Below are 14115 nucleotides of genomic sequence, written 5' to 3'. Positions count from 1 at the left end.
AAGCGAGGCTTTTCTTTACTATAGGATATAATCGTTAATTAATTAGAATAGTTCCATTATATTTAAATTCCTATGGAAATTCATATGACAATAAGGCACAATTTTGGAAGGTTAAAAATTCTATACCTAATTACTAACAGAAAGTCAATCTGATCACTTAAAAAAACGATTTTTAAATGGTGATTTCTAGGAAGATCAGGGTCGTTGTAATAACAAATCTATTTATAGATGTATATACAGAAGATAACCTCCCTTTCTTATTCAATGACCCTTTTCGTCTGCTTCCAAATTATTTTCTGCTACTTGGCCGTGTTAATATAAGCGAAACCATTGGTTGATTTTTAACGACCCAAATGAGAGTTGTCACAAGGACACTGCGATTGGGAGATACAGTTATTAAACCCTTTCTTCCTCTAGTGTTTTACTCTAATGTTGTTATAGATATAGAGTGGCATCTCTGTAATCATGTAATAAAATGAGAGTAAGCTCATATTAAAATAAGGATGACAACATCCATATGTAGCAAAGCAAAAAACAATCATGGAAAGGACAAACAGATTAAATAGAACACTGAATTAATATTCACTGAAAATTTCAGCTGTCTATCTAAAATAGCAGACTTCGTAGGTAAATATTTAGCTTCCTTAATATTATAAGGGTGTCACTAAATACTTCTTTATTAAACCTGTTTACTATGGAAAAATCTCTTTCGATCAATTAAATAAATTATGATTTATCTCTAGACGATGTTAATTAGATTTAATTTACATCAATTTTTAGTAGAAATTATTATAATTATAAAATGTTTGCGTGATAAAAAAAATATTGGAACTGTTATTCAATTAGTTACTTTTCAGAATTTTTGATTAGTTAATTTACTGTTATTATTGTTATATTGATTAGGTAATAAACAAGGATGAATTAGCGAAGCACCTCATTATAAATATCACAAAATATTATAAATACTGATAACAAATGGTCGGACGGACGAAAAAAGTTACAAGTAAATGGTCCATCGCTCATTGGTCAAGCTTGTTTTATCAATAACCTAACTTATTATTTCTAACTCTAATAGCAGCCGAGCAAAGGATATTCTATTTAAAGAATGTTTCTCTTCCATTTTGCTGGTTGCCTAAGGGAATTAAGGAGTTGACATTTTTCTAGTGAAAGTTCTGCTACTATCTCTAATAATTGCCGAATTAGTTGGATTTTAAATATATGTTCAGGGTGACCACTATGTACGTTATGTTCAATCCATTTTTAGGTTTTTTGGTACGTTTTTGGTTTTTGTGTACAATATGAACATTTCAGTATACGTTATTGTACGTTTTTCTGTAATGTATGGTTAGTATTAGAATCATTAATGTTATTGTTTTTCATAAAAACTATTTTTTTAAAATTGCGCGCTTAGCGCGCCATTTTATCAATTTATCCCGGGATTTATGACGTCATTGTGAAGCTTCTGTAAAATAAAAAACTCAACTCAATCAAGTATTTTACTAAAAAAAAATTCCTCTAAACTAATTGTAATTACAAACCTTACCAGGACATATGAGAAGTTACACTTTCAAGGAGTATTGCATTTGTTCATCAGTTAGCAAGATAATTTTTAGTTGATTTTTATGTTTTCAAGTACTAATATGAATGAGATACTACTTTCTATAATACAAAGTAGAACAATGTCTGTCTATCTGTCTGTCTTAATCTTAAGATCTCGCTTTTGGGTTCTGCTTTTCAGGTAACATACCTACTGGTCCTGTTGTGGTTTTAGGCTATTTATTTGGGGGTTGGGACAACCCCAACCCCCCTAAAAAAATTCCCCCTCAAATTTTTTTTATATTTATTTTTGTAAAATATAACAAGTAAACTCCCTTTAAAAAAAACTCACTCATTTTTTTCTTTTTTTTTTACAAATTATGAACAAACAATTCTATACTTATAAGAGGGGGACTTTACAAAACCTCTTTGGGTGACGCCCCTAGAGGCTAGAGGCAAAGCTGCTGGAATATTTATTCATACTTAGATAAATGAATAAAAACCTCATTATTAGGTGTGTTTCGGTATGTTTTTCTTGTATTCCCTGGCAAGTTCGAACCCATTAATCCCTGTTTCCTTACACCAAATTTCCTAGAGAATGAGTGTGTTACGCGGCATTCCTAACTATCTCCGCGCGGCGCGTGGCTTGTAAACAGACAAAAGAAACGCGCACTTTTCCTTTGATTAGTCCCACGTGAGGAGCTAAGTGAATAAAAATAATGTATTGCTTTAATATACATGTGCTCTGATGTGTGGAATATCTCAAATAAGCCTTCCTGCTTAGTTTGACATCATATGTGGTAAGAATTTATCTTTAATTCTTGAAATTAAGTGTAAAATGGTATGATTTTATGAAGAAATTTTAAAACATTAATTTTTCAATAAATAGACCATTTAACTGCTAAGTTTTGACATACGAATATTTTCCTTTATATTATTGATCATTTTATTCTAAAATTATCAATTTCTGATGCTATTTAATATGATTCGTGCCAATTTAAAGTTTTTTATAAATTTCATATTTTTCATTAAATTGAAATCACGCAACCTCGATGTTACAAAATAATAACCATTAATTTTATGATATTAATTCTTATATTTTTGTTTTAGACTCACTGTTTTCATGGTAATAAATACACATTTGTAAACTTCACATGTTGGTCATTCGGAGGGCTTGAGATTAAGATTTCGAGAACGGCTAGGATTGCGTTCCGAAACAAGGTGGTACTATTTACATGATTAAATTTGGGTAAATTTTCTTAGGGGAGGTAATAAAGGGGTGGTAGATAGTTAACACCCAAAACAGATTTGAGAGAGGTAGAAAAATTTCTGCCTTTTTACCCCTCCACCCCCTCACAAATTGAGCTCTTTATACCCCCTCCAATGAAAAAGTTTGGGTATTAGACCGACTCAGAATTACCACTTTTTTTAAAATTCAATGGGCGCGCTATTTCAACCCATTCCTTTTATGATATAAAGACCAATGATACCAAAAAAAGTGTTCTGGTAGCTTTTTTTCAGCAATATGTCAAATTCGATTTTCATAAAAAAGGGGAAGGTTCCCCCCTGGGGGTGAAATTTTTTTTTCTTTCAAACCATGGCTTTATACACCTTCCTGAATTCGTCTTGAAGAGTACATTAAGGATCAAAAAACGATTTTAAAATATTTTGATCATAGCAAGAGCTATTCTCAAAAAACTAACAATTTTGGCCATTTTAGCAAAATCAGGTGATTTTGACGGTTATTTGAGGATAACTTTTTCTGGGATCAATATTTTTAAAAAACGATTTTTGATTCTTAATGTACTCTTCAAGACGAATTCAGGAAGGTGTATAAAGCCATGGTTTGAAAGAAAAAAAAATTTCACCCCCAGGGGGGAACCTTCCCCTTTTTTATGAAATTCGAATTTGACATATTGCTGAAAAAATAGTCTGAGAACACTTTTAAAGGTATCAATAGTCTTATATTTATGAATAGAATGGGTTAAAATAGCGCGCCAAAAAATTTTGCATCTTGAGTCGGCCTATTGGGTATCCTTGGATAAGTATACTACTTTCTATATATACTAGCGGCTACGCCCCTAGAGGCTTCTAGGGGGGGGGGGTAATTTTTTTCTAGGGGCAATTTCTCTTGGGAAGGTCGCGGTACCCTCCCCCAAAATAGTTATAAACCTTACCATGACCTTTGAGAAGCTACCCTGTTAGGGAGAACCCGATCGGTTCAGCGGTTAGCAATATCCTTTGTTATAAACAAACAGACAGACAGATATTGTTTAACTTTGTATTATAGACTAACGACTCCTCCCCTAGAGGCTCTATATTGGAAGGAATTTGGAAGGCATAAAAATAGCCTAAAACCCGGTCTCTATTAAAATGTAATAGCTTAAAGCCATCTAGGGACCTATAAGAAGCTTCCATAGAAAGGAGGACCATATCGGTTCAGCGGTTAGCGAGATTCTTTCCTACAAACAAAAAAGTTTACTACTTTATATAATAGGATATCAATTCCCTGAAGAGTAGAGCCCAATCAGTTCATCGTTTACTGAGATCTTAAGCTTCAGACAGACGGAAAGACATCGTTTTATTTTGTATTATAGATATATGTATATTGTATGTGTGGTTTATGGTATTTTTTTTGTAGTACGTTATTTTCAATATTAATATCAAAAAGGCGGTGGTCGCCCTGTATGTTTTATAGTCAATTAAGACTGTCAATCTAGAAACTTAGGTTTTTCAAATACTGTTTCTTACGGACAGCCTCTGTCTAGTATGCCGAACATTTCGAATTATGTAGTAGCTTTTTTTGATAAAAGTTAATTAGAATAGCAATTATATTTATAAATTGATTACCTACAGTGATATTTCAATTAGCTAACTAATTAAAAATATGATCAACACTAATCTGATCAGGGTTGGCAAAATTCGGGATTTTTGTAGGTTTAATCCGCAGACAAGCAAAAGTCCGGATTTTATTGGTTTATTCCGGGAAAAGTCCGGACTTTTGAAAAAAAAGTTAATTTAAAAAAAATAATCTTCGTAAATGTCAATGTATTGACCCAATCTTTTGTATTTAGGTATGAGAGAGGCAATCGAGGACTTCTTGGAAGTACAGATACTCTACAATTCTTTTGAATGAATGAACGTTAGAAAATATAGGATTGCCTCTTAAATTATAAAATTAACTTATTGACATTAATGTTAAACTATTAAGTCAAAAGATCAATGTTCCTAATTTAAGCTAAAAGTATTTGTTAGTTTCTGAATTCTTATTCTATGTTTCATAGATAAATTTTGTAGCATATTTAATAAAAAAATTTATATCTGTTAGTTTTATAATTTAAGAGGCAAGCCTAAATTTTTTAGGTGCTATCGTTCATTCATTCAAGAGATTTGTAGAGTATCTGTACTACCAAGAAATCCTCTCAGCTCTCTGCCTCTCTCATACTTAAATATATTTTTCAAACAAAAATGTTGCTTTCTAAAAATAAGTCTTTTTTGTTGTAAATTCTAATGTGTTTATACTGTGTTTACAGGCATTTTGATAAAAAATAAGAAGTTTATTACAAAAAAGTATTAATTTAGGACCTTTTTGGAGGCGAAAATAGCATTTTTTTTCAAGGTGGACTTTTGTTTAGGATTTTTGTTGACTTTTATTGGTGGTTAAAACCGGTCAAAACCATGTGATTTTAACTGCCCTGGACTTTTCCTGCCAACCCTGATTCTGATAATATTCTCATGCTGGATAATTTTAACTAGCGGCTTTGTCCCTATCATCTAGGTTCTCTGTATTTGAAGGGTTAGGGATTGAAGAGCAGCAAAATATGCAAAATCTGCAAAAATCATCCCAAAACCTACATCTAGAATTAAAATAGCCTAAAAACCACTCCGGGACATATGTGAAGCTTTCCTAAAATGGGGAACTCAATCTGTTCAGTAGTAATCGGATTCAATTAAGACACAAATATTTATTATTTTACATGTATAATTAACTATATCGTATATAGTCTGTTAATTTAAGACTGTTTGACTTCAGTCTAGTGTTTAATATTATTCATTTTTTATTATTTATAATGAATAAGTTTAATTTCTCTCCCCCACTCCTTTCTTTTTCTTTCCCCATTATATATTTCTAAAATAGGCAAATAATCCCCAATCTTGAATTTGATTAAACTCCTGGAAAACCTGTAAAACCTTGCAACGTAAGTACTGTCTCATGAAGTTTTTTTTTAATGAAAGAAAGATTCACTAATAATCGGCTGTAGGTTTTCGATCTCGCTTCCCGTTGGACGAATTTTGTTTTTCTTTTCAGCTAATTTTCTTATGTGATCAGGGAAGGTTTGTAAGGGGAGGGTATCTCCCAGGAGATATATCATAAATCCCCCCCAAAAAATATTTTCAACACTAAAATGGGAGGTGGTTAGTTGACTTAACCCCCCCTTTCTTCAAATGTCTCCAAAGGCCTTTAGGCATTAGTGTTTAGAATAGAACTTTGTGACTTAGTACCTGAATATTCGTGAATATGATGTAGAAGAAACAGATCTAATGAAATATTGGGACCAGACGCACAATTTTATCAAGGTAAACGTTTAGTTTTTAGTTAGAATATTTCTTTTTAATTTTTTGTAAAATTATTAATACTCTCTAAATGTTTTGTTTTTAAAAGGAAATTTTTCTTGTGAAAGAAAATTAATTGTTATTTTATTTAATTTTAAATAGCGGAGCTACTCTATGATTTGAAATGTTAGTCTGTTTGTGGGGAAACGTGAATTTCTATGTGAAGATTCCCTGCATCAATATAAGAATCCTGCATATAATTTACTTTGTCCGTCGGTCAAAGACATGCTACTAAAGACTTTTATTTGTATAGTTTTCGTTAATTTCTATGAAGTACATCTGCTTAAGGATGCTGTAATACTTAAAACGAATAAAAGCATTTTGTCACAATATATTAATAAGTTATTGATCATGTTTACAATAGAATTTTTTATCATTGTTTTATTATGGAAAATTTCTGAATCAAGAAATTTTATTACAATTTCTTTAGAAAATTTAGATACAATACTAAACGAAATGTTAAGAGAAGCATGTTGTATTTTAAGGAATAAAAAATCTTTTTTTATCGTTTATTATCAACATTCATCTTTTTAATCTTATGTTACAGGAATAGGTATAGCCAACAACAAAAATAAATCTAAAAAGTAGAACTGTTATCTTTGTTATCCTCTGTTATCTTTTGTTATCTCCTATTATTCTTGTTTTAGGAATATTTGGTAAGTGGTGGGAAGGTTTTGGTCAACTGTAAGATGGGAATCAGTAGATCTGCCAGAACTGTTAGCTCTATATCTTTTTATTATCTTTTTTAGCCCTTGTTATCTTTTGTTATCCTCTTTTGTCTTTTGTTATCCTGTGTTATATTTTGTTATCCTTTGTTATATTTTGTTAGGAATGTTTGGGTTTTGTGGAAAAGTGTTGGTTCACTGTAAAATTGGAATCAGAAGTAGTTCTGATATTATCTTTTGTTATCCACTGTTATCTTTTGTTATCTGCTGTTATCTTCATTATAGGAATGTTTTGTGGGAATTTGTTGGTCAACTGTGAGATTGAAATGAGTTGATCAGCTAGACTTGTTTAGCCTTTTATCTTTTCTTATCTCCTATTATGTTAGTTTTAGGATTGTTTGGGAAGTGGTGGAAAGGTGTTGGTCCACTGTAAGATGGGCATCAGTAGATCTGCTACAACAGTTAGCTTTTTAACTATTTTCATCCTCTTTTTGTCTTTTGTTATCTTCTATTATCTTTGTTTTAGGAATGTTTGGGAAGTGGTGGGAAGGTGTTGGTCCACTGTAAGATGGGCATCAGTAGATCTGCCAGTACTGTAATAGCGTTTGCTATGAAATATTTTCAATGGTCAATGGGTGAGTTGATATTTTTTTTTCATGGGTCGATGGGTTAGAATCTTAGTTCAAAAAACATTATAACTTAAGCTAATAAAAATGCTGCTATCATAATTTGGGTAAGGGGTGTTTTTCAATAAGTGTCTAATGAAAGGTTTTATATATTAAAGTCTGAGCTACAACTCTTGTCAAATTCAAATTATGTTTCACTTAGGGTTGGGCCGGATATCCGGTGTGGCCGGATATCCGGCCGGATATCCGGCCATTTTCAATATCCGGCCGGATACCGGATATTGAAACTATCCGGCCGGATATCCGGCTCTATAATTTTGTATACTTTACACCAAAAATCTCTGCTTTTTAAAATCTTAAATGGCTATAATTTTCTTATTATTGAAGCTAGAAGAACATTTTTTCTGAATAAGTTTAACTTTATGTAAATTCATATAAGATTTCTGAAGAAATTTTTTTTTACTAATTTAATATCTGGTAATTGGGCCGGTTATCCGGCCGGATATCCGGTAATTTGGCCGGATAACCGGATATCCGGCGTTGGCCGGATATCCGGCCGGTTACCGGATATCCGGCATTTGAAATAAGCCGGATATCCGGTATCCGGTATCCGGCCAAAAAAGTATCCGGCCCAACCCTAGTTTCACTCTTTCAATTAATAAATTTTTAGTTGATGCATTGGAGCACGTGAAAGCAAGTCGAAGCATAATTGACCCAAACTCCGGTTTCAGGTATAAGAATACTATTAATATCCAAATATATTATTTTTTTAAAGCAAAGCTTTAATATAATTAGGGTCTGTACGTCTTTCCGCCCGTCTGTAAGTCACTTTATATAAAAATCTAATTATGCCCTTGTTGGTATTTACGCAATTTAGTAACAAGTTCATATACAATTTTATCTACATTTAAATGATATTCAGTTTATTAAGTTTTGACACTCATGTTCTTTTGTTCTACAGTTTGATTTCAGAGCTTTGTCTAAATATGTTGTCATCCTTGTTGTAACTTCACTCGGGATTTGAAATACTGATTATCGAGTAGATAATCTGAAATATTAATTTTTTATTCATTGTACTTTATCGTTTTAGACATCAGCTGTGTGTTTATGAGGGCATCTTGGAAGCTTCAAAGAAAAGTGCGACATTTAGGTTAGTACTTTATTTTAAATCATAGATTCTATCGTAGGTACTTTGAACGATAATGTATCAATTACACTTTACTGCATGATTTTTATACAGTAATTCATATCTTTTTCTTTAAAATATGACAACATTTATCTATCGCATCGTAGATAATAGATAATAGGATAAAACAGTTTTGTTTAGTACCGAGGGGTAGAAGAAACCTGGAACAGGTTAACAAAACTGGTATTGATTATATGATTTTTATTTTAACATTCTGGAAAGTTCCCTGTAATTTAATGCTATACATAATTTTGGTTGAGAACTGGTTCTTATCCACCGGAAATAAATTAGTTTAAAAATTACTGGAGTATTATTTGTTGGATTTTTGTAATGTTCTATTACAAAAATTATTCTGTTCAAACACATGTAGAATATACGGGGATATTATGAGTATGACAGGGGTAAAATTGTTGTCAATTTAGATTAATAACATGGTACTAATTTATTGGTCAATTAGAAGGTGAGGGGATGAAGTAAAGGAGTGGAAGGGGAAATCATTGCGTGTTTCACTTAATTAGGGAACAACAAAATCTGGTGTAAGATCCAAGTAATATTACATCCATTCCTCTATACTTGGTTTTTAGAATATTAATTTAGGAATATCAGGCACTGCAACTTTATAATTATCCAAACTTTTCATCTATTAGTTCTTTTCAACAAAAGTTGAAATTTTGGTCATAATAACTTCAAGTAGGAGAGGGGGATATTTACCTCCCATTGTCTTATCCCTGTTTTCACAGAGAACACTAACTCATATTTCACTCTTTTATCCAGAATACCAACTATCAAATATAATTTTGTATGACAATAAATAGCAATCAATTTTGTACCACAAAAAATTTAAGTTTAAATGCAGTTCGTGCAACTTCCCCTTTCGCTCTTTGATTTTTTAAACTACGTGTACCTATTGTAAAAAATCTACAAGTGCTTTTGATAGAACAGTTATTTATATTTTTACGTTAAACAAACGTTTTGTTTTTTGAAAATTTTAATTGGTTCTGTGTTAAACTTTTTACGTTGATATTTTAAATTTATATTATAAATGATAGAATAAAATAAAATAAAATAAAAGATTTAGGAAGAATGCCAAAACACAGCATACAGCCAATCAAATGTGATTTTTTTTGGGGTGGTGGATATTTCTTTTCACGAGGGGTTGTAGATGCTATTATAGGTGAGTCGAGTTAAATCGGTTAAACGGTTACAGAGATCTTAAACTTCAGACAGACATCGTTCTACTTTGTACCTAATATTTATCTTATCTTCTATTTAACTGTCAACCTATCTATCTATCATTTACTAAGTATATTTTCGATAACTTTTATTTAATAGATTCTTCCAATTTTTAACATTTACAAAAGGGCCTGCTTTATTGCTTCAAGATCAATGTCAGATCTATATAGGAAAAAAATGTCTCAAGTTTTCCAAGGAATAAATGTTTAAAACTCATAGTGCTCCAATAATCCATAATAAACTCTCATTGGCCAGAACAATAAGACCCATTAGTTTACTTTATGAAAGATAAATTCATTTTTTTCATTTCATGTTGCTATTTACATTATATTGAAGTATTTAATTTCTAATCATAAAAAAAGAAAATTTTAATTTATAATATACAGTATGACCCTCGAAAAAGTATTTTTTAGCATCTGCAGCCCTTATTTCTCAATGAATCATTAAAAAATGTATATGTCCTTGTTCTCTATAGATTTCCACATAAGTAGATATACAAATTTTAATTTTACCTCCATTAACACTGGAGATTTTTAGAGCTAAAGTTTTGAAAAAGTGACTGAGAAAAAGAATTTTTTTGTTTCTCATAATTATTGGATGGTTATATTATGTTTTTCTGGCAACTGAATAATGATACACAAAGAAAAACAAGTTAACGAATCATTTCTTTTTTATTACACCAAAAAATATCAATTTTTAATGGCAAAAAATACTACCTACTAAATGAATTGATTATTTGCAAATTTTAGGTTATTTATTTACCCTTATTTATGAAAAGGCTTAATTGTGACCAGTTTCTCCGACCCCTTTTCTGACATCTCAATCATTTAATAGGGGGTTGATTAAGCTTTTAATACTAAAAAATCATTATTTTAAAATTTTATTTTATTTATAACTTTTTTGTTATTAAAGTTAGGATTATGAAACAAAAACAATTTTCCTGCTTTATTCATAAAGATTTGTTTGGTTTTTTAATCTAAAACAATTTTGCCTAATAAGTAAGTTTTTCAAAATATCATTAAACTAAAAAGACTCAAAAAATATGTGTAAAAAAATGCTTTTTTCTCAAAACCTAAATTTTTTATTTCGTTTTTGTATAAAGTTTCTGCTAGTAACAAAAATAAAAGGATTTCTACCTTAATTTTGCTAAAAAAGTCGTTTCATGTTAAAAGTTAATTTTCCTCAGTATATTTGTCAAAACTTTGGCTCTAAAAATATCCGGTGTTAATGGAGGTAAAAAAAAATATTTTTATATCTACTTTTGTGGAAATCTATACCTAGAGAACAAGGACATATACATTTTAAGATAATTCATTGAGAAATAAGAGACGCAGATGCTAAAAAATACTTTTTCGAGAGTCATACTGTAGTAAATTTAAGAAAACTCTGTTTTAAGAGAATTCGATTGTGGCGACACCCTTTGTGTGTTCAAATATTAAAACTAAAATTTTAATCATGTTAACCCTTTGGTGATGGTAATGTGAAAAAAAATATAATTGAAAAAATCTTTTTAAAATCATTTATATTATTAAATATTTACTTCTTTCTTTTAGATGGTAATGGTGGGGGAGGAAAATTGATTTATTGAGAAATAGATAAATAGATATGTACTTATAGAAAACTAGCCAATAGCGAGATAGTTATATCGAGCCAACTCTTGTATATATATATATATCTATCTTTCTATCTATTTAGGAAACAAAGATCCAAATCTGAAAGCAGTGCAGACAGAGATGTAAGTGGACGACCAACAGACCGACAGGATGCGGATTCTTCCTCTGGCAAAGCTAGAAATACACCCAGCAGAGCTTTCTCATGCAGGAATAGTTTACTAATATCTATAATACAAAGTAGATGTCTGTCCGTCTGTCCCTTAAGATCTCGGTAACCACTGAACCGATCGGATTCTACTCTTCAGGGAATATACCTACTGGTCCTGTAGTGTTTTAGGATATTTTCTTTGGGGTGGGACACCCCCAATCCCCCCCAAAACAAAAAATCCCCCCGCCATTTTTTAAAAAATTATTTAAAATAGTGGTGGAGTGGGGGATCTCCATGTAATAAAAGATGTCATTATACCTCTTGGGGCAAAGCCCCTAGATACAAAGGGCGAAGCCGCTAGTATGTATTTAAAATGGCGCCGATGATCTATTATAATTATCCGGGGGGAGGAATAGGATATGGGACGCATATTACACTGGTAACTAAAGTTTCATAACCACTTTATCTTATTTGTTGGCTGGAAACTTTTATTTTATTTGATTGGTTGGTTCTAAACTAGTAGTATTCAAACTTATCAACCGATAATAAGGGGTAATTTTATAGACTTTCGTTGGAGATGACATCAATTTGTCAATAATTGTCTTATCCTTGCTTTAACTTTGAATTAAGAACAAATGGGGGAAGTTGTATAAAGTTAAACTTTGTGTATCTTTGACATTAGAGTGGTGTTTGATAATTGTATAATTTACCATCATTTGTCTTATGCGAGGTAAGTTATAGGATAAGACAATGGACGATAAATTGTTATTCATCCCCAGTAATTATAAACGAAAATACCCCCTCTGGTGATTTTAATAATCCTATTTTAGAAGAACCTACCAATCAAAATTCCAAAGTACCCACAGTTTTTAAGCCAACGAATAACATCACATGGTTTTAAAAATTTGGGTACCAGTGTACTTTACATCCCAATGTGCATTTACACAATTGATTAAATATGAAAAAAATGAAAAATAATTATTATAATTAAAAGTTAACATATATTAATATAAAATTTAAATTGCACCAGGATGCAAAATATTTTAAACAATTTTCGTTTTAAATTTTAAAGCATTTCTGACTAAAATGATTAAAACAAGGATTTATTTTGAAGGGATAGTGCTTTGAATTTGTGGAAGAAGTAAATTCTCTATGCAATTTTTTTTTTCAAAAATGCCTGCTGCAATTGGAAGAAGACCATCAAAGTATATTATTTTAGATGTTTTATCTGTACTTTAGAAATTTTAGAATATTGGTGAAGCACTTCAAAATGAGCAAATTTTAAATTTTGAGAGTAAAACATGACCAAATAATGTGATATCTTTTTATTAAGCTTAAATATTTAAAAAATTTTGGCGCAGCTTTTTGGAAAGAAGAATAATTTTACATGCAGCCAACTTTAGCACCACAAAGAATACGTTTAGACGATGGAAATATTTCTAGTAGCTCTGTATTGACAAGAGGAGAGGATGGGGTTTAATAAAAAAAAAACAGATTAAAATCATCTGTTCTTTAATCTATGAATTAAATTTCTTAAATCCATACCATGTAAAGCTTTCCAAAAATATTTTTTTTGTTAAAAATATGAAAACTAGAATTGTAAACTATTAATGAACAGGGTAAAAAGAGACAAAAGCACAACATTGGATCCAATTTTTTCACCGCCATTTTTCGGAAACCAAACCAAACCCTCCTCCTCCTCTTCTCCTGGCAAGCAGGCGCACAAAACAGCTGATTATAATTTTGGCGCGAAGCAATCAGGTGACTCTGCGCTGGGATCAGCTGACTCTCTGCACAGTAGCGGCAATGAAGGCGACATTGTGTACAACAAAATCAAAGGAAATTTAAGAGATTTAATAATGATAAAATAATTAGTAGGCAAGGGGAAGGCAGATGTGTAACTTTTCAAAACAAAAACATTTAACACAAAGGAATATACCGAAAAATTAGTTACTACACTGAGGAAAGTTTTTTTTATTATACCTCATCGTTTTAAAAAATATTTTGGAAATTTAATGTTAATATTTAAAAATGTCTTTGATTATTTAGAATTAAACCTTAACTGTGATAACAAAACAACATTAATCCTTCCAGGTTACCATGTATTTCCGTAGCTTAGCACTGCTACAAGTCATTAGTATTGGTTTGTTGGTTGGTCTTACTCTTTGTCTCCTTTTTTATCCTTGTTAACCCATTTTCCCTATTACGGTTTTAAACAGAAAACAATACAGGGAGGGATGGAACATTGGACTGAAAATAACTCTGGTAAACAAAGAATTATAATCCTGCTATCTCATTCAGTCTTATCTTAGCCTTAATATTGCAAGATATCTTAGCCTAAATACTCCTCAAATTATTAAGATTATTTAATTTGTTGTCTTTTATAAATGACGTATATGTAATTTAATGAATGATCTATAAAATGATAAAATAACATACTATAGGTAGCTAATTAATTAACAAAAAAAAACTTTTTATAAACTATGAATAAAAA

At 30.9% G+C, this 14115-nt stretch overlaps 1 protein-coding gene across 1 annotated transcript in view; it reads left to right on the top strand.

Moving 5' to 3' along the window:
* ssh (Protein phosphatase Slingshot) overlaps positions 1-14115 on the top strand; it is a 62988-nt gene that overhangs the window by 24355 nt on the left and 24518 nt on the right. The window contains exons 16-22 of the mRNA XM_080171936.1: positions 6037-6114; positions 7342-7450; positions 8112-8172; positions 8532-8591; positions 11556-11682; positions 13241-13460; positions 13671-13715. Coding sequence (XP_080028062.1) covers positions 6037-6114; positions 7342-7450; positions 8112-8172; positions 8532-8591; positions 11556-11682; positions 13241-13460; positions 13671-13715 — 700 coding nt within the window. The remainder of the gene's footprint in view (positions 1-6036; positions 6115-7341; positions 7451-8111; positions 8173-8531; positions 8592-11555; positions 11683-13240; positions 13461-13670; positions 13716-14115) is intronic.

This window comes from Acartia tonsa, chromosome 9 (assembly GCF_053477335.1).
Source record: "Acartia tonsa isolate MP-2025a chromosome 9, ASM5347733v1, whole genome shotgun sequence".
Taxonomy (NCBI): Eukaryota; Metazoa; Arthropoda; class Copepoda; order Calanoida; family Acartiidae; genus Acartia; species Acartia tonsa.
The sequence above is the reverse complement of the archived record's forward strand: the minus strand, read 5'-3'. Positions and strand labels throughout refer to the sequence as shown.